This window comes from Trachinotus anak, unplaced genomic scaffold (genome assembly GCF_046630095.1).
Source record: "Trachinotus anak isolate AG129_WGS33_773 ecotype Australia unplaced genomic scaffold, CSIRO_AGI_Tana_v1 ptg000010l, whole genome shotgun sequence".
Taxonomy (NCBI): Eukaryota; Metazoa; Chordata; class Actinopteri; order Carangiformes; family Carangidae; genus Trachinotus; species Trachinotus anak.
The window spans coordinates 19,897,129-19,916,551 of NW_027273861.1; the positions used below are offsets into that span (position 1 = coordinate 19,897,129).

Below are 19,423 nucleotides of genomic sequence, written 5' to 3' on the forward strand. Positions count from 1 at the left end.
CAAAGAATCCCCACAGGAAACTCGCAGGTTGAATGGAAGAGTCACTGCGACAGGTTCTCAAAAAAAAAAAGAGTTAAATAAATGAAGAACACGTAATAAAAGGCTGAAAAAGATGCAGCTTCTTATCAGCAACTAATATCAAGAATAATCATCTTCTCTATTGCCAATAAACTTGTCATGAATTTTAAACAAACAGTCTCATTAAACACTGGAACAAAATTCATTGAGCAAACCAGGGCTTCGAGCAGCAATGAACACGGTCACGGATTGTTCAACAAGGCTTTTAGTCTTTATTACTGCAGCACAACAGCGGACGGACGCCTGAGGAAGTGGCTGTGTGTGGGAACTCATCACCTTCCTCAGCGTAATAGGTGATCATGTAGTAATATGTTTGCCTGCAGAATTAGACCTTGATTCATCAGTGTATCAAGATGAGATGAGAGCCACTGAATGTTTAGTTCAAATGAAATTGAAATTAAAGGGCCGTACTCTTCAATGGCCTCCAACTAGAACATTTGAATATTTAAGGAATAAAGCTTTATATATTAACTTTAATCTTGACAGTGAGCTACAGTGTGCTTTACACTGATGCCAGCACTAATTCATTCTGGGAGCAGGTGTCATTTTTCTCTCTTGTTCCTATCCCATTGTTCCCAAGCACCTGAACTGCTCATGAGTTTTTAACGACTGCTCTTGGGTGTCTTCAAGGTGCCGCCTCACTTGTAGGCAGAATGATGTGTGAGTGGGCTTCAGGGGTACCCTCTACCTAACTGCACTCATCCTGCTGAGGAGGAGTTGGCTGTAAGAAGACTTGGCGGGGGAGTTGTGTGTGTGTGTGTGTGCGTGTGTGTGTTCTGGGTTGAATCAGCCTCAGTCACCTCGCTGGTGTTTCTCTTCAGTTTCCAGACTGTCTGCCTCTGTCCCAGCACACACTGAGTCTCACAGGAAAAACCCTCAGATCATTAGATTTATTTATTTTATTTTCATATTCATTTATTTATTTATTTATTATATTTTTGTTTGTTGTTTTTGGGTTAATCTGAGTTCACCCTGTGAAATTATAAATGTGGGGGGAATGTAAACAACAGTCACACAGACTCAGAAACCAAAAGTGAGTGTAGTTTCTGTCATTTTAATTAATCATGACAAGAAAGGCCTGAATCATTCTGGGAACCTCTACAGGATTTGATAAACATTTTTATATTCATATAGTGCCCTGCTCAGGGATGCCAAACAAACAAATAAATAAATAAATGGCAGCCAGTACTTCCTGTTCATGATATCCTCATTCTCTCTATACTCACTCACTGAAGAGCAGTTGTAAATGTGTAAATGTTTTGTTCATGTACAAAACAGCATAAGAAAATCTCAAATGAATTCTTTAATTCTCAAAAATAACTTCCAAGAAGTTTATCTTATTTATAAGGAAAACAGAACTTAATTATAGAGAAATTAGATACATTTCCAGTGAATTAAGACTCTCTGTAGGCAAACGTACAATTCAACATATATAGAAAATCAAGTTTTCAATAGTATATGAATATAAAGTGAACTTTCAGTGAAAGCAAATGTTCTGTTCAAATGGAATACAAGGCAGGTTGTATATAAACATTTCATCTAAAGCATATTCTGAAAACAAATGTATCACTCAAAGGAAGAAAGGATTCAAAAGAGCAGTGTGTACATACCTTCTGGCAAATGGAAAGTTGAGGCAGGCACTGGTCGACACATTTCGTGGGCTGTCTAGAGGGCTGCTCGCAGCTGAAAGAGGGAAGACAAAGTTACTCCCCATACTATTCACGACTGTAATAATAAACTTATGAAAACAGAAGAGAGATGACCATATGGCTGCATTTACACATGGAAAATTTCCAAAAAGGATGACATCATGTCTATGCAGGAACTCTCAATCACTGCAAAACCCAGAAGCATTAACCAGCTCCTCAGAAAGGTCCAGTGTATCATCTTGGTATTACATTTTTAAATATTAGAGCATCTTTCTACTAAGACTCTTAATTAAGAGGAAAGCCTCGTGCAGTTTGGTCTCACCAGAGTCTGTGGGTCCGGATACACTAGAGACTGTGGTTCGTTTACATCCAAGTGGTTGAGTACCCAATTAGAGCCTGATAGCTCTCTGTGATTAGATAATCCTCAGCTTGATTGAGTTCAAAAGGGAGCACATCCACATACTGCTGGAACGAGGAGCTCTTGAGCAAAAACTCTTTTCATAGAGTGCAGCTGCTTCATGGCATTAAGAGGCTTACACTGTGTGTGCTCTTGTTGATTCAAAAAGCAGGAGGAGGGCGCCAACCACTGAGAAATCTCCTGCCCTTCAATTATCTCCACACTTTCTGCACTTGTGTGTCTTCAATCACAGTTGATTTAATTCTGAGCATCTCAGGTTTTAAACACAGTTTAGAAACATGAAGTAGTGCCAATGCTTGGTATACATACAGAAGTATAGATACAGAGGCTGGACCTGGCTTATTGGAGAGATCTGTAGCTGTACATTTGTCTGTAACAAGAGACTGCAGTATAGAAATGCCAAACCAGGTCTGAGGTTATTTAGAAACACTTCCTCCATTACATGGTTTGTTTACCAGAAAGCCCCGACAAGATGATTTCTCAACTGTAAAAAGGTCCCAGCCTGTAGCTTCATGAGAATTGTTTAAAAAACACAAACATGAGGGGTTCATGTCAAGGTTCTGTGTTTATGTTATGTGTTATTGTTTCAAAAAAAAAAAAAAAAATTGGTTGACAGTTGGTTGAAAAATCTAAAATTCAGTATCAGTTGGGCTATATTCTCTATTTCCTTTCAGTCATTGAGCTCAATGATTTACCAAGAATTTAATTTTTTTTTTCCTGGCTTTTTTATGCCTTTATTTATAGGTACAGTGAGAGAGAGACAGGAAAGTTGGGGAGAGAGAGGGGATGACACGCAGCGAAGGGTCGTGGTTCAGATTCGAACCCTGGGTCGCTGCGGTTAGGACTAAGCCTTAATGGTACACGCGCTACCAGTTGAGAATTTAGTTAATGGCCATAGTTAGCAGTGTCCTCCAGGTCACCTAAACACGTCTAAGTATTGTGCGGTGCCAACCACATACTGGCTGCGGGGCGGCTTACAAGTTAAGAGTTGAACAAGATTAATCTTGTATTAGTGAGCATGGGAGGGAGGCAAGGTGCCCTACAGCTTACAAACAATACATGTGACGAGCTGATACTTGAGCAACGCGCTACTTAAGAAGCAGTGTTTATTTGCAACTGTATCAAACGTCACTGATCAAACACAGTGAAATTGTATGTTTTCATGCTGGTTAATTCTACATTTAAATAACTGTTGAAATGTGATTTCTGAGAGGGTCTTGTGCTGAGAGTGTTTTGAGTTTGTTTCAAATACTGATCTGGACTCATCTGGACTGATACTTGAGTTTAGAAATTTCTCTAGCTGATCAGTACAAACATGCAGACGAGCACCAATGAGTCAGTGCTTCAGTGCAGCTAAACTTAAATTACCCGAGATGGAATCAGACTGGTTTGACTGCCAACATCTCTTCATTCAGTGTGACAAGAGCAGGAGCACAACATGACAATGCAGTGGGCTGTGTTGGTGCGGACATGTTGCTACAGGGCTGAGGTAAAATATGAACAAGAGAGTCAAGTTTAAAAGGTTAATTAAATTCCAAAATGCAATCCTGCAGATTGTATTTTTTTTTTTAGGCAGAATTGCACAACATTGGAAAGTTATATAGGCCAAAGCTTGCAGGGTGAGACTGTGAAATGGGCAAATTCTAGTTGCTATGTGCACTTACACCTGGCCAATGCAGTACACTGCTGGGTATCATGGCATAATGCAGGTAAAGTTGAGTGATTGTCAATTCTAACAGGTTTTTGCTAAAAAATTTTGTAGCAGTGCTGCTGTTGGAACCTGCTGGAACTAAAGGTTATAAAACATTCAAATGGGTCTTACCAGTGTGGAGAGAGAGCGGCGAAAGTGGCCGGGACAGCGTGGGTGATGGCGTCCCGACGCCAAGGCTCTTCCTGTTGCTGCTGCGACAGCTGGAGCACAAACAAGAAAGCAGAAAAAAGAAAAAAAATCAATGTCTTAAGGTTATTAGAGGTATTTATTTGGTTGTGTGTGGTTTTGAAATTTGAAATATAAGAAACTCAGTCGATAGTAGACAAAGACAGATTTATGTTAGTAGCAGTGGTAGTATTCTAGGTCAGCTAATTTGGATTTACTTAGGATGAAAGAGCATCCCATTGGTATCTTAAAATCTTTTTGTCAGACTGTTTTGCCAAATGAGTTGCACCTTTTTTTTTTAGTTACACTCATCATTCCTTGCCCACATTACCTTATTTGTCATTATGTTTCCAGCTGCTGCTGCAAGTTCTCTTTTTCACTTTAAAAATGATGAAAGCAACCTTAAGCTGTTACACAGAAGTGACTGCTAGGATACATAACTCTGGTGTTTCTCTTCATCACTAAACAGTTCATATGAAGAATAAGATAATCTGGGGAGAAAAAAAACAATGTGGTGTATCCCTTTAAGACAAGTGTAATCACTTTGCCCCTCGTTTTATCCACCTACAATTACATGTCTGACTCATTCAGGTTGTGTTTATGTGTAAGTGTGTGTTTGTATGCATACTGAGCTGCAGCTCGAGGGCACAAAAGACTTATTACAGTCTGACACGGGACAGATTAAGAAGACACTTGACCTCTAAAGTAGCAGACTGTGATCCATTAAGCTCTGACTGTCGTAGTTCAATGAACAAGTTGGAATAACACAAAAACACATCTGTGCTTGTGTGCAAACTGGAAGCAGGCTGTGTATACACAATGAACGAAAACAGGCAACAATGCCCAGTTTTCTGTGTAGTACTGTTTTCACTATTTTACTTTTTGCTTACACCTCTTCAAGTGTTTTCCGTTTTTATAATTTCATTATAATTTAAATGTATCTAGTTGCAGCATATTTTCTGCACTATTTACAATTTCTATTTTAGCTTTCATGTTTCCTGACTTATTATGATTAAAATAGTTTCTTAAAAGCCATTTCTGTTAGTAATAGTTGTTGCTCATCATTTTGAAGGAAGGTATCAAGATGTAAAGGTGTGTTTCTATATAAATTCAGGGGCTGCAACTAATGATTATTTTCACTATTGATTCATATGAGCAATCATTTGGTCTATAAATGATCAAAAAATACTGAAGAAAATACCAAATGGATGTCTGGTTCTGTCTGACCAAAAGTCCTGAACCCAGGGATATTCAGTTTACTATTATATATGACAAAGAATAGCAGCAAAACCTGCCATCTAAGAAGTTGGTACTAAAGAATGTGTAGCTTTTATTCACAGTTTTCGCCCAAGCGAAAACAGTTTTTCCTTAGTTGATTATCAAAATAGTTGCTGATTAATTCTCTGTTGATCAATTACTGTACAAATGATTTCAGCTCTACTCAATTTGTGATGCTGGAAGGTTTTCCAGTCTGTAGCTGAGTTCTAGGCTTCATTATATCAGTTATGCCCCTCTGGGACTTTGTCTTTTTCAGTCAGCATCAGAATATGTCCCTGCAGCAACTTGACAGTCTGTTATTTTTTGTCGCATGTGAAAGAAACCAAAATAAACTTCGCCTATACTATAGGCCCCGCTATACTGACACAGCTTTCGATTGGTATTGTGCGCTGAATGCGTCTCATTGGTAATCACATTTTACAGCTACACACTAATACTTCACATCTATGGTGGCAATAATGCAGTTTTTAGCTGACAATGCCAGTGTGCAAGAGTCTCCGGCTGACAGAATGGCATTCTGAAAATCTGAAAATACACACTTTATGGTCTAGTAGAGATGTGGGTTATAACACTTAAGCAGAAGAAGTGAGATTTCATTGTCTCTGCCCACTGAGATTTAACTCAACCGATGAGATTATTTCCGCCTTCAGAGCAGCTCTGCCTTGAGAAATGCTTATGTAACTACAACTCTAATCTGCAGGCAAATGCACGACACACCAGCATGGCCATGTCAGATGAAGAGGGAAAACTGATGATGGCCAGAAAACAAGGAGGAAGCTTCCTGTCAACAGACTCAAGGCTGAAGGGAGTGTTTGTGTGCAAAAGCAAGCACAGCTTGACTTACAGATGTCCACATCTCTGTGTGTGTGTGTGTGTGTGTGTGTGTGTAAAAAGAAGGTGCAAACTTTGGCCTACGACATTCAAATTAGCAGATTTTACTGAGACACCAGGGTGAACAGTTCACAGTGGAGCTCAAACACCTAGAGAAGTTATCAACCCCAAATTAATCTATTCTGACAGTGGCAAAAATGCAAAACATTTACTGGCTTCCAAGTTCCCGAATGTGATAATTTGCTTCTTTCTTGAATATCACATGAATATCTTATCGAAGACGCCACCTTGGGGTCTAGGAAATTATTATTATAACCGACTTTTTTCTGACATCTTAGAGACCTTAAGATTAATCAAGAACATTATCAATATAGATTGATTGATTTTAAAAAATCATTGGTTGCAGCTGCTTCCTGCCACTTTAAAGTGAGAATTTTCTGCTTTTCTCTGCTATATATGAGAGCAAGTTGAATATATTTGTGTTTTGTACATGCAATCTAAAGACATTACCTTGTGCATTTTTCACTACTGACTGACATTTTTAAGAAAATTGATTATCGGACAGATAAGATGGATATTGGCAATAACTGCTCCTTGCAGCCATAGTCCACAATGGACAGGCCACAGTTGAGCTGAATGCCACAGCCTGCATCAGAGAGTCAGAAGCTGCAGTTTCATCTCCAGTCATCTGACAGTAAACATGACAGACCTCCAGCCAGTCTTCATCAACACACAGCCAACAGCCACCAGTATAAACAGAGGAGAGGGATTCTGCTTGACCCCACATGAGAGACCTCATGTGTGTATCTACTGAGCTGCCCCTGCTGTGAGATCCCCAGTTTCTTCTGTGTGCCAACTGTGACCTGCACCATGTTACCTCCAGCGTCTGATACTGGGTGAATTTCATTTGAGAATATTCATTTTCGGATCAAAGTACTGCAGCAAAACGTAGTAGCTGCTTTCAGTTGTGTTATTTTTCTAAACAAAAAGCTGCGCACACAAACTCCTGCGTTGTTCTGGGCGCACAGGATTAACGCTGGAGCGGCTAGCTTGTTTTAACACAAATATAACCATCACATGTTACACGAAGACAAGCTGTGGGCGACAAACTGCTGTGTGACTGGATTTTAACACAGCAGAAGCCAAAAATAAACAGTCAAACTATCTCAGCGTCCACACGCCGACACTTGATAACTACCTTTTCGAGCGCTTCAGCAACGACCCGGGAACAAAACGGGACTTGTTCTGACTCGGATCCGACATGTTGGAGCTTTTTAGTTTGTTTTTTTTTTTTTTTCTTGAATAAACCCGTGGCAAAGTTAATGTTGATTTCAGAAAACTGAAGCTGGGGTCTTTTTGAAACCCACTCCTCCTCCTCCTGCCGCCGCCGCCGCCGCCGCTCTCCCCACCATCGTCTCTCCTTCTCGGCGGTTCCTTTTGTATTCACACCGAGTCTGTCCCGACCCCTCCGGGGCTGCTGTTACATCCTCCGGGCACCTGTCTGGCTGTACTCCTATCCCCGAAACATCGCCTCCACGTCGGTTTGTGTGGTGTGTATCGGCGGAACAAACAGACTGCTGGCTGCGTGTGGGTCCCTGTGAGGAAGCTGGAGCCTGATGCTGCTTTCAAGTGCTGCTTTCTACCTCCGTTTTTACGCTGCTGCTGCTGCAAAAAGAATCCACTCGTGTTTAAGGCAACAGCTAACCATCATTACTGTAGTTTTAAGGGCTGCAACGAATGACTGTTGCATACTTTCCTCGATTGTTATTCCCCAAGGTGTTAACTGTCTTGTTTTGTCTTGCCAAAAGCATAAAGCTATAATTTGCAAAATATTGGCATTTCTGCTTTAAAAGGAGACTAAAACAATTATTCGATTATCAAAAATGTTGCTGATTAATTTTCTGTAGATCGACTAATCATAACAGCTGGTAAGCATAAACATAATAAATCCCAAAGACACTGACTTTTCAGTTGACAAAACATGAAAGGTAGCAAATCCACGCAACAGAAAAGCATGAACCAGCTAATATTTTGATAAATCATTAAAAAAAATGTCATTCGAAATACTCATTGGGGTCCTGCCATGTCCACAATAACATCACTCAACTGATTATTTGACTGATTGTTTCAGCACTACTCAGTTCCATGCCCCATTGTTCTGAAATGAGCAATGAGAGATTTTTCATTTTGCCAAAAACACTTTGTCAGACCAAAACACGGAGGCTGCTGAAGGCGTAGGAGTGAAACATGCTCCACACCACACTGACTCCTACGTTACACAAAGTTCTACAAAACTATCAACATTAGTTTGAAAACACAACTGAGCGGCGAAGATATAGTTATCACTCTGTTGGTGTTCTTCAGCAGGGTCACACCACGGGTTACTAGTGCAGTTATCCCCCTCTGTTAGGGTACAATGGAAACTGTGTATTTATACAACTGCTTATCTTACAATTTGAAAAGAAATCAATAGCTTAAAATTGTGATGCAGTCCTAGCATGATAATATAAACGTCCTGCAACTCTCCTTTTAGGACTGATTCACTGGATTCTGAGTAACTATCCATTTGTAATGCTTTATTTTTCTGGTGTATTACAGCCTAAATTGTCTTTGAAAGGCAGTAACTCTGTTGGATGAGGTCACATTTATAATCTGTACTGGCATGTAAAAGCTACCTACATTAAAGGTTCTGAAGCCACGATACCAAGTTGTATCCTGAACTGCACCTTCACTCTTTTTGACAGCTTTAAGCAGCTGATGTTAATTTCACAGTTTGAACTTGAAATTTTGAATTCATTTTTTACTGTATTAAATGTTTTCAGGAACCATACAGAACATTTTCAGAGCAATTACTACATTTAAAATGGTGAGAGCAATTTTTACTTAAATCGCAACAGTTTTATAGTACAACACCTTGATATAGTGTTTGGTTGTGGTGTAAACCTGCAGTCTATTTGGTCAAAGTGTAATAACTGTCAGTACCACTGCCACAGAAACACTTTCCTCAGGTTTACCTCTAGGATCACTTAGATGCATTCATACTATAACGGTAATTTCCTACAGAACTTGAAAGCAGCATAAGATGTTGTTGGGTAATACCATTGAGAGTCTGGTGGAGGGAGCTCCCCAGTCAAACTTTTAAAAAGTGGTACATTCCACTGCATATATATTATATATGTATATGTAGTGCATGTACACCCAGCATGTACTGTATGTATATATTTTAATCAAATTTTATATCATAACAAAAAAATAAAAAATAAAAACAAAAAATAATGTACCATAGGTGGAACGCTGAAACTGTAACAGCAAACAAAAAGTTAATTTATTCATTTGGGTTCACTGTTATTCCAAGTGATGTAGATCATTGGTTGCTTTGCAAAAATCTATTAAAATCCAGTATTTTTGTGTCAATACCTCAAAATTATAAAGAGTGTTTTCTTATAATCAAGGCTCACTTTTGGAATTTACGTAGATATATTACAAAATTGGGAAAACCTACAACAAAACTGTCTTTACATTAGTGGATTATTGTTTCTGAAATTGTATATTTTGTTTCAGGGCATCCTTGAAAAAGTGAGCTTGTTCTAAATGGCCTTCCTTCTATAAATAAAGCTTTGAATGGCTGAAAAAAACAGTATATGTAGTGAAGCTAATGTGGTTACAGTGTGAGAACTGTATGTGTGCTTTGTACGACTATCACAGTTCAGTACCATTCCTTCCATCAACATTTAATGATATGGTTGAAAAAGTCCCATAATTTTCACGTCTGGTTTGTTCAGTTTTGGAATAAATGAGCCTTATTTGCCAATATTGTCACTGGTCTCCATTTTATCAAATGATCACTAAAACAACCGCCTCACTTTTTTTCAAATAGACAAATCAGGGAAAATATCATCCCCTCACTTCCCTTTCTATCCTCTGCCCTGCCACAGTCCTTTTTTCTAATGTCCACACAGATTTCCTGACCAGTATGAATCCATCCTCTGGACCCAGAATTCACAGTATGAACATGTTCTAGGATCTATTCATCCTTGTGTGGTCTCCACCATCAACAATCTCCTGATGTCTCTTTGTTTTCCCCTTTACAAAAACAAACTGTAGTCCCAACTAGAAAGATTTTTACCCATCCTCGCCATACTAAGGCTTTTTTGTGCCTCACATAGTCTGAGTCATAGTCATGTGTTCATTGGATCTCACGCTGATTATTCTAAGTCCCCCTTGTAATTTACAACAATAACTTTTTGTCAAATTTAGAAATCAGTTCACAATTGTCCTCACATGTGAACAGTCAGGTAATGCCACATTAATGATGAAGAGGCCACTGAGGTCATCAGCTCATGGTTCATTAGTTACACTGTGTTAAACTGTGGCTTTAGCCTAAAGGTGATTTTACCATTTTTATTGTGGCTGATAAACTGTGGGAATCTTCATAAAGTTGTTTTTCAAGTTTTGTATTTTGTTTGTCATTTGTATTTTCATGTTGTTTTAATGTAATTCATGCTTTGTATTTTAATTTTAGACAGCTGCTTTATACAGTAAAGGTGCCATAATTATAACATGACAAAATATATGTTGCTCCATACACTTAATATGAATCCTGAACCAGGCGATTAAAGTCAAAGGTCGATGATGGGAAGCAATTTACTTGCATACAAATACAGGATCTGATGCAAGAGAAGGAACATGTTTCTGGGTGGTGACACAAACACAAGGGGGTTCTCCAATGCAGAATGCTGTGGAATGATGCCAAAAAAAATGTGCAACCTGTCGTATTGTGCCATCAGATAACGGCTACCTGAGAGATTTTTGCATTCCCAGTCAAATTTGCTCATTTATCAACAGAGCAAATGGGTTTCATTACTGTGTAGCGTGTCACACCACAGCCAAGCACTGCTCACACATCCAGAAACATGCTGGATGTAGCCGCCTCTGTTTGCAGTGTTGCCTTCCTCCACAGCACCCAGCACCGTTGCCAAGCAACCCACATAGACTTACAGAAAACTAATAAATGATACCCTAGGTCTTCACTGGTAAAACAGAAGCACCTTAATATACAAAAAAAGCAACTCACAACTCATACTTAGTGCACGTTTTTTTTGTTATTCCATTTATATTTCACACTTTTTGATACAATAATCTGTAATTGGAAAGCCACAAAAAAAAACGTAGGTTACTGCTTTTCCAAACGGTTAAAACAAAACACTTATTGACGCCTCACTGATCCAACCTGTAACAGTCTACTATATAAAGTCTCACCACCCTCACTTAACCTCCCCATCAACCTGTGATGTTATTCTTGTGAATTTGTAGCATGTGTTTAAAAGCAGACGGAGTTTAAAAGCAGAAGGAAGTGTAGAATTTTAAATTCATGAAGACTGTGTGATACAATTGAAAACGCCAGAACAGCTACTACATGGACCTTTTGGTGAGATTGTCGACTACTCTTTCAAAGGTCAAGAATTAACTTTGAATCTCATATCTTTTCACCAAATAATCAAATAATTAAACATATATTTTAAAACTGTATCTATGACGACAAAAGTCTTATCACTTCTCTATATTGTGTCATTGCATCTCCCTCGCTATCTGCTTCCAACAGGAATGATCCCCAAGACCTTTTGTTACTAATGAAGATGTAAATCTTTCAAATTGAATATATAGTTTCATTTTTAAAAAATACTTAGATATTGTATTTTTTTTCAGAACTATTGTCAGTCATTGATTAATATTTGGTGCTCTAGTGAGTATTTGCACCAGCAGGTCAGTGCATATGGGACTGAATCAAAATAAACTACAGTGCCCGTGATCATGGTAATGACCACAGTGCACAATGCTGTCCACTGTTTTTTTTGGACGACAATGGAGCTCTGTGGCAAAGAGGTTTAAACTATATCAGGCTTTGACTACACAAACAATACTTGTTAGGTGGATCAGCTAATTGTTGGTTTTGTGGTGAACTGACTCATTGACTTTTTTTAAAAACATGTTCAGTCCATGGAAACAGTCTGCGTGTAACCTGTCTCTCTTACCTCCAGGGATGAAGGGTTTGTAAGGGGCTGCAGGGGCTGCATGGGCTGCATGGGCTCAGGAGGGTGGGGCTCTGGCAAGTGGGTGACAAACTGTAAGGCAAGAAATGTTTGCATGGATTAGTGCGCTGACTCATTACCTCAGCGCGCCTGTCATCTGTCAGGGCAGTAGCAGAGTTTTTGTCGTGGGTTAGAGGTTGATGCCTGCTTCTCATTGGCTGACCTCACCTGCTGATAGTGACGGACACTCACCGTCTGTCTGCAGAGTGATGCTGCTGCCGCTCCGTTAGAATTGTTTCTTACATGAGACATGTAAACTCTCTTGAGCTCCTTCGCCACAGGAAGTTGGCAGCTAGGTGTCAACACACCAGACAGGAAGTTTCATTGTCCAGCACACATTTAGTGAACATCTAATAGTGACTGCAACCGTTTACACTGTTGGGGACTCTCACGTAAGCTTGACTTTAGATGAAAATCAACAATGTTAATCCAGGACAGAACACTTTGGGTTATCCTACACACAAAATCCCGAAACTGTACTTTTTAAAATAAATACTGTCCACAATTTCACAACCTAACGTACCATTTATGCATGTAAACATGAATGCTCAGATGGCCTAAGGTCTATATCTCACTGATGATGACCCAGCACTGAAGCTATTTTCTATTGATTTCCCTGCTCAAATGTAAGCTCTGCCTTGTGGGCACCACAGTGCTGCTATTGTCTCAGTGATGCAGAGGCTTCTCAGTGCTAAACACGGCACTAATGAACATGTTGTCATAGTAATGCAGGGAGGATGGTAGGAAAAACAACTCCTTGCACAAAGACTCCTCATTCTGTAGTGTCGGCTCATAATTACACAACACATGCAACTCATTGCGCTGAATTTTGTCTCGACACATTTTCTCCTGCGGACCCCTAAACCAAAGCCCTCAGTGATGCTGGAGCGAGTAATCAACCATCATTTCTAATTTGCAATTTATAATTTGTCAGCACTTCATTGGCACTACTGTCCAGAGTGTAAACTGAGTAGAAAATCTCACACTGACTCAGTGGTGGAATTCACCCTGAATTTCTGATTTGCTCAGATGTTCAGGTTACGGAGACTCTGACACAAAGTGCAGTGGCAGCTACAGCCCTTCATTAGCATTATGGCAGCAGGATTGTCTTTACTGCAAAAATAATGATCATGTTAAACACATTTATTTTTTAATCAGAATTACTTGATTATTGACTTATTCCTAGATATTTTAGACACATTATTTTCCCTCACTGGGAGATAATTGTAATATAAATAAAATTAAAAAATTTAAAAAAAACACAAAATTAAATGAAAAGAAGTATGTTACGACATATCATATTATCTTACAAAAACTTTATTTATAGAAGGTTGGGTCCCTGAAAACTTGCACAACATGATTCTCTGCAAAAAAAAAAAAAAAATACAACCAAAATTTTATGCCATGCTTGTCATTTTTTTCAGTGCTGGTGTTTAAAGAGCCAATCCAGAGCGCTCATTGTCACAGGTTTGGTTTACACAAATGAACATCTGGACTGATGCATCCGTCAACAGCCATCAGTAAGACCCTGGACCCCTCCCTGCCAGCCGAGTCTGAAACCTCCTCTGTATCTCAGCTACCTGGTGGCTAAAAATGAAAATGAAACGAAAGCAGCGCGTGCTCTGCTGAGATGATCCATGGTGGAGGCAGATGGATGGATCAGAGAATGGGGATGTGAGCAGGGAGCTCCTACGCCTTATGGATCAGCATTTAGTGGGCAGCAGGCCCTCCCCTCCCTCCGTCCCCACAAAAAAAAAAAACATTCACTCTAGGGGATGAGTGGGTGGATATAGGAGATAGGAATCACATATTAGCAATTATAAGAAAATAAAACATCTGTTCTTCTAAAGGCTGTAAGGCATTTGTGTGTTTTGGCGAGGGTGAGCATGTGATTCATGCAGGAATCCTGGAGTGAGGACTTCACGCCAGGTTAAAAAGAAAAATGAGACAAAAGAGCTTGAGAGACGCAAAAACATCATGAGGACAGAATTCATACTGAGGCATGAGCTGTGCCCTCAAAATGAAGTGAAGCATTTGTTTTGATTCAAATTAAAGATCCATAACAGTCTTGAGGGAAGCAGTAGTATTATTTACAACTTTGAACAACATAACTCCTCATCTTCACCAGTTTCCTGTTGTTTCAGTAGTTTGGCTTTACGAGGATAACCAGCCATAAATCGTCAAACACAGTTACAGCTCAAGGCCGGAAAGCTGGATTCTCTACACTCAGTGGGGGGAAATTAAAGATTAACAGGCAGACAGGAAAACTGCCAGTTTTTATAATACTGAGGAACAGTCACAATGTATTTCATCATGAGACACTTAACTTCTCTTTTACTCTCTTCAAAATAACAAAACACAAGAGTAAAGTGACGCTGTTAAAGTAGATAATGGGGCCTCAAGCAAATGTCAGCAACCTGAGAGAAAACATGAGGGGTTATTTGCATTTCCATCAGGCTCAGTTGCCAGGTCTGATCTCACAGCTTCGGTGGTAGCAGGGCAGATAACAGTGAGTTTGAACCAGCAGCCACTTTATATGGAAAAAAGTCTGGTGAGGCATCATCAAGACAACACGACCACAGAAATACCCCCATCTCACTCCTATTTCAACTTTAAAAGACAACAGTTTCACATGGCAGCTTGCGGTTTCACATCTGCACCAGAAGATAAAAAACCAAAAAAAAAAAAAAAAAGCGGAACTTACTCCAGAGTCAGGGAGGGGATCTTCAGTTTGTCGCGTCTCGACTTCATCCTTGCAGAGAAACACCGAGCGGGGGCTTCACTTGACGCGCAGCGCGGCACCACTCCGACTCACGGCCGGCTCCCAGCCACTCATCGCTGCGGTGGCTGACTAAAAATAACCCGTTTAACTGAGTATCGTTTACCGGCAGCTTCAGCGGATTCCGGGGAGATTTTTTTTTTTTTTTTTTCCTCCTGCAGGGAACCGGTTCAATCAATAAACCGCAGTTACACCTAAAAACAAACGAGGCGCCGAGGCGTCTCCAAGGCGCACCGGAGAGCGACTGCCACGAAACCGAGGCAGCGACGGGCCACCGCTAACCTCCATGTGACTGGTGGGAAGAGAGGGAGAGAGAGAGAGAGGGATGGGGGGGGGGGAGTCTACCGGAGAGGGGTGGCTAAATCAGTTTGGGTGGTGGGTGACAGTGAACAGAGGCGAGGTTGGGTGAGGACGGGGGAGTTGAGGGGGGGGGGGTCGGTGTAAAGGCTGAGATGTGAATCCCAAACCTGATTATTCTGTTTTTTGTTATTTTTTTTTCATAAAAGAGAAGAAAAACACAATGAGGTTTGGTGCCTTCGCAGGCTATAATAATCAGAGGGTTATATCTCATGTTTTCCCGCTCCTTCTTCTAGCTGTTTATCTGCCTAACAGCCAAAACAAAGTGAGGTTTTCACCAGTGTTTTTTTTTTAATTATTTTTTATTATTGCTTCATTTGTTAAATCAAATCTCTGTATATATTTATACACGGAGAGAAAATGAAGCAGCAGAGCGGTGAACACTGGCAGGCTGCTGGTCGTGATGAGGCTGGGGAATACCTTCGCTGGAAACCGTGACAGCTGCCACACAGGGTGCTTTTCTCACTCTCTACTGCGCGCGCGCGTGTGTGTGTGTGTGTGTGTGTGCGTGTGCGCGCAGGCACCTGCCAAGCCCTTATTTCCGACTGATGTAGGAAGCCATTAATTGCAAACAGAGTCAATTTCCCTACAGAGCCGGTCTCTCTCTCTCTCTCTCTCTCTGTGTGTGTGTGTGTGTGTGTGTGTGTGTGTGTGTGTGTGTGTGTGTGCATCCACTGTGTACGTGTAATTTCAAATCACATTTCCACGCATCTGCGGTTCAACCAGCCCTCCTATGCTAGCACGTGCATACATGTGGTTTTGACACGTTTTTCACGGCATGCGTGAAAGTACATATTTCCCATGCATGTGTAGGAGTGTGTTTATGTGTGTGGACGTGTGTTGGTTGGTGGATGTGTGTTTGCAAGTGCATGCTTGAAAGTCAATTCTCTTGTACTTATGCAGCATTGTAGATGTGTGTGTGTGTGTGTGTGTGTGTGAGAGAGAGAGAGAGAGAGAGAGAGAGATATCTGATAATGGCATACTTGAAAGTCAATTTGGAAAGATCCAATCTGTACTTAGTGAGTGTGTGTGTGTGTCTGTGTGTGTGTGTGTGTGTGTGTGTGTGTTGTCATCACTATTTGCATCTCAGCTTAGTTTCTATGGAATGACTGCATCTCCAATGGCAACCAGTGACAGCGACTGCACCAGTGTCTTCCTGGTTGCTAGGGAGCTGGTGATGGTTTGTCTGGTTGCTTGGATGAGAGCTTGATCCAAGTACCAGTCAGTTATCAGATATCAACCAGTAGGTTCACACACACACACACACACACACACACACACACACACACACACACACACACACACACACACAGACACACACACACCCCAACAAACACAAAGAATCAGGGATATGATACAGAATATTGTTGCCAGATCGCAAAGAGAAAATTGTGGGTCGGCTTTGCCTGTGCGTCTAAACCCACCTGTTGAACCTAATGAGCAGAACAAAGAGCATGGTGTGTGTGTGTGTGTGTGTGTGTGTGTGTGTGGTGTTAGGTGGTAGGCAGAGATGGTGGGTGGTGTATAGTAGTGGTGGAAGGGAGGGAGGGAGGGAGGGGGGGATTCCCATTCCCAATTGCTTGGTAATTGTTTTGCTAGAGCAGCATTTAATAGGAGAAGTCGGTATCTTAGTTACCATGGCAATAAGGGCTTTCCCATCAGTCTGTGTGCTTCCTTCAATCTCTGCTGTGTGAGATGAAGCTTAGCTAAACGCTGTTTCAGTCAAATCTGATTTAGGGTTGGATATGCTTAAATCCACCACCAGTGCTTTTAATGTTACACCATGTTTTGTCAGCAGTCTTCTCTGCTGCATGCAAAAATAAAGAGTAAATTGTCTTATAGTATAATACAAACTGGAGATCACAGTAAATGGTTGCAAAGTGCAAATTAGTACTATATATTGCATACTGTAATATGTAGCATGTTCCAATATGGAGCAATGTAGTAAAAATGTACATATGTTACATCATAGGAAATAAGAGAAAACCACGTATTAAAATGTCTCTCCACAGAGACTAGGTTTCTGAATAACTGTTGCAGATTGAGGCTCACACACATCCAAAACCTCACCCACAGATACTGAAGGGTTCAATAACAAGCGAGAGGACTCAGGCAGGAATCACCGTGCACCAAATCCTTAGAAAACGTGAGGTGAAGCCTTGTTTCTGTCAGCGTTGCTGCATGGGAGGAGAGGAAAAGAGGAAGCTGTTTCACTGGAGACGGACACTATATATGTGACTTATAACTCATAGGCATATTAATGGTAACCATGTGCAAACAGTTTATGCAAATCAAAGGATGATAACAGACGAAACAGAAATCATCAGTCATCAGTCAGATTATGTAACACACCCAGTAATCTGCAGGTGCACGCAGGTTTATTTGTCAATGTTCCCCTTACGCAGTGAAATGAATGTCTCCCCTGATGACAGTGAAAAGGAGGCACTTGAGGTGCACAACCTGAGGCCTTGATTTATTCCTTCACTGACTGTTACATAACGACTTAAATCCAATAGGTTGTGTATTTGCGGCAAGCACACTGTGAACTGAGTTCCATGATTTGATTTACTTGCAAGTTAATAAAACATATACAGAAATGAATGTTGCATCAGAAAACTATGGCAAGATTAAAAGCTGATGAAAAGGACTTGCCCAGACACTATTTAATAAAAAGAAAATAATTACAAATTGCATGATGACAGGCAAAAAAAAAAAAAGAAAATGTATTGTAAACTGAGCACTGAGCGAGAGAATAACACTGACCACAGCAACTAAACTCAGGGGATATTACAAAAAGGATGTACTTTTGTTGCTGGGTAATAAAAACATAGATGTCAGCAGTATATGGCCTGAGCCATGCACAGAGGAAATAATTTTACTAAGATGTGATGCAGGAAATGAAGTAACATCACAGAGGAAGCCAGTGGCAAAAAGTGCGAGTATGTATGTGTTTATTCGTGTTTTTTATGTGAGAGAAAAAAGGGAGGTGTGTGATCACATTTGCGAGTGACTTGCTTCACACACTTCAGTCCACAAGATGGCGCAGAAATACAACAACAACAGTAACTCACCCGTTAAATATAATGTAGGAGCAAGCGGAAACACACTGGCCACTAATGGATGCAGGAATGAACTTTGTGGTCCTCTGTAGCAATACATGATAGCGCTCCCCCAGTTGAGTTATTATAGAGAAGTTGTTCATTAAAACCAAGGATATCCCTCAGATTACTCATGCTAATGACCTCAAATTGATAGAGGAGGAGAGGAGCTAAGCCCCAGACTGAAAGAGACACAAAACAACAGATACTGTGTGTGATTTTGTGGTCATTTTATGCCAGTTTGTAGTGGTTTTGTGTCCCTATGAAGTTGTCTGTATGGTCATTTTAATCTCTGTAGTCATTTTGCGTCAGTTTGTCAATTTGTGTCTCTTTATGGTCATTTTGTGTCCCGTTGTTGTCATTTTGAAGCCAGTTATGTAAACGACCGCCAAGAATTCTGATTTATGAAAATGAACATATGTTTGTCACTCATCATGGTGATCATGGTTCAACCATTTGTCAGCCAAATGCCACGTGGCTGAGTTGGACTTTATTGGCCATTGCTCTTTCAAAATGAATCGGTGCAAACATGTCACTGAGAGCAGCTTTATTGGAAATTCAATAAATAATAATATATGTGAGCACAGAGAGTAGGAGAGAAGTAAACAGATCAGGGCTGAAACCCGCCGTCATTATGCAGAATGCAAACAGGACGTGATGATGTCAGTTGTTTACAGCGGTTCCACAACAGTTTTCAACCACGCTCTCACTTTCACACATTGACCATATGTGGTCCAGCCATGAGTAGGTTTTGACCTAATCCAGCTGTTTTACAGTCTTTACAGGCTCCGCGGGCCTCCAACATGGCTGTGATTTACAGAGGGGTACATTACATTGCCTAAAAACTTGTGCCCCTTATAGCTGAGTCATCAGCTTTTGTGTTTTAAGCCGCAGGGTCTTCGTCAGCACAGTGCTGAGTTTACAGCAGTGATTCTATGGGAAGATTGAGAACAGCAGCGAAAAGAAAACG

The 19,423-nt window shown here is 40.5% G+C and overlaps 1 protein-coding gene across 2 annotated transcripts in view; it reads right to left on the bottom strand.

The window, feature by feature from the left end:
• mast3b (microtubule associated serine/threonine kinase 3b) overlaps positions 1 to 15,250 on the bottom strand; it is a 35,811-nt gene extending 20,561 nt beyond the window's left edge. The window contains exons 1-4 of one of the 2 annotated variants that reach the window (XM_071485990.1): positions 14,924 to 15,250; positions 12,163 to 12,252; positions 3,968 to 4,056; positions 1,689 to 1,761 (exon numbers count right to left, since the gene is read on the bottom strand). In XM_071485990.1, coding sequence (XP_071342091.1) covers positions 1,689 to 1,761; positions 3,968 to 4,056; positions 12,163 to 12,252; positions 14,924 to 14,970 — 299 coding nt within the window. In that variant the 5' untranslated portion in view covers positions 14,971 to 15,250. Of the gene's footprint in view, positions 1 to 1,688; positions 1,762 to 3,967; positions 4,057 to 7,328; positions 8,225 to 12,162; positions 12,253 to 14,923 lie in introns of those variants that run through there. The other variant, XM_071485991.1, reaches the window with a different exon arrangement.
• Between the last annotated feature and the right edge of the window lie 4,173 nt (positions 15,251 to 19,423).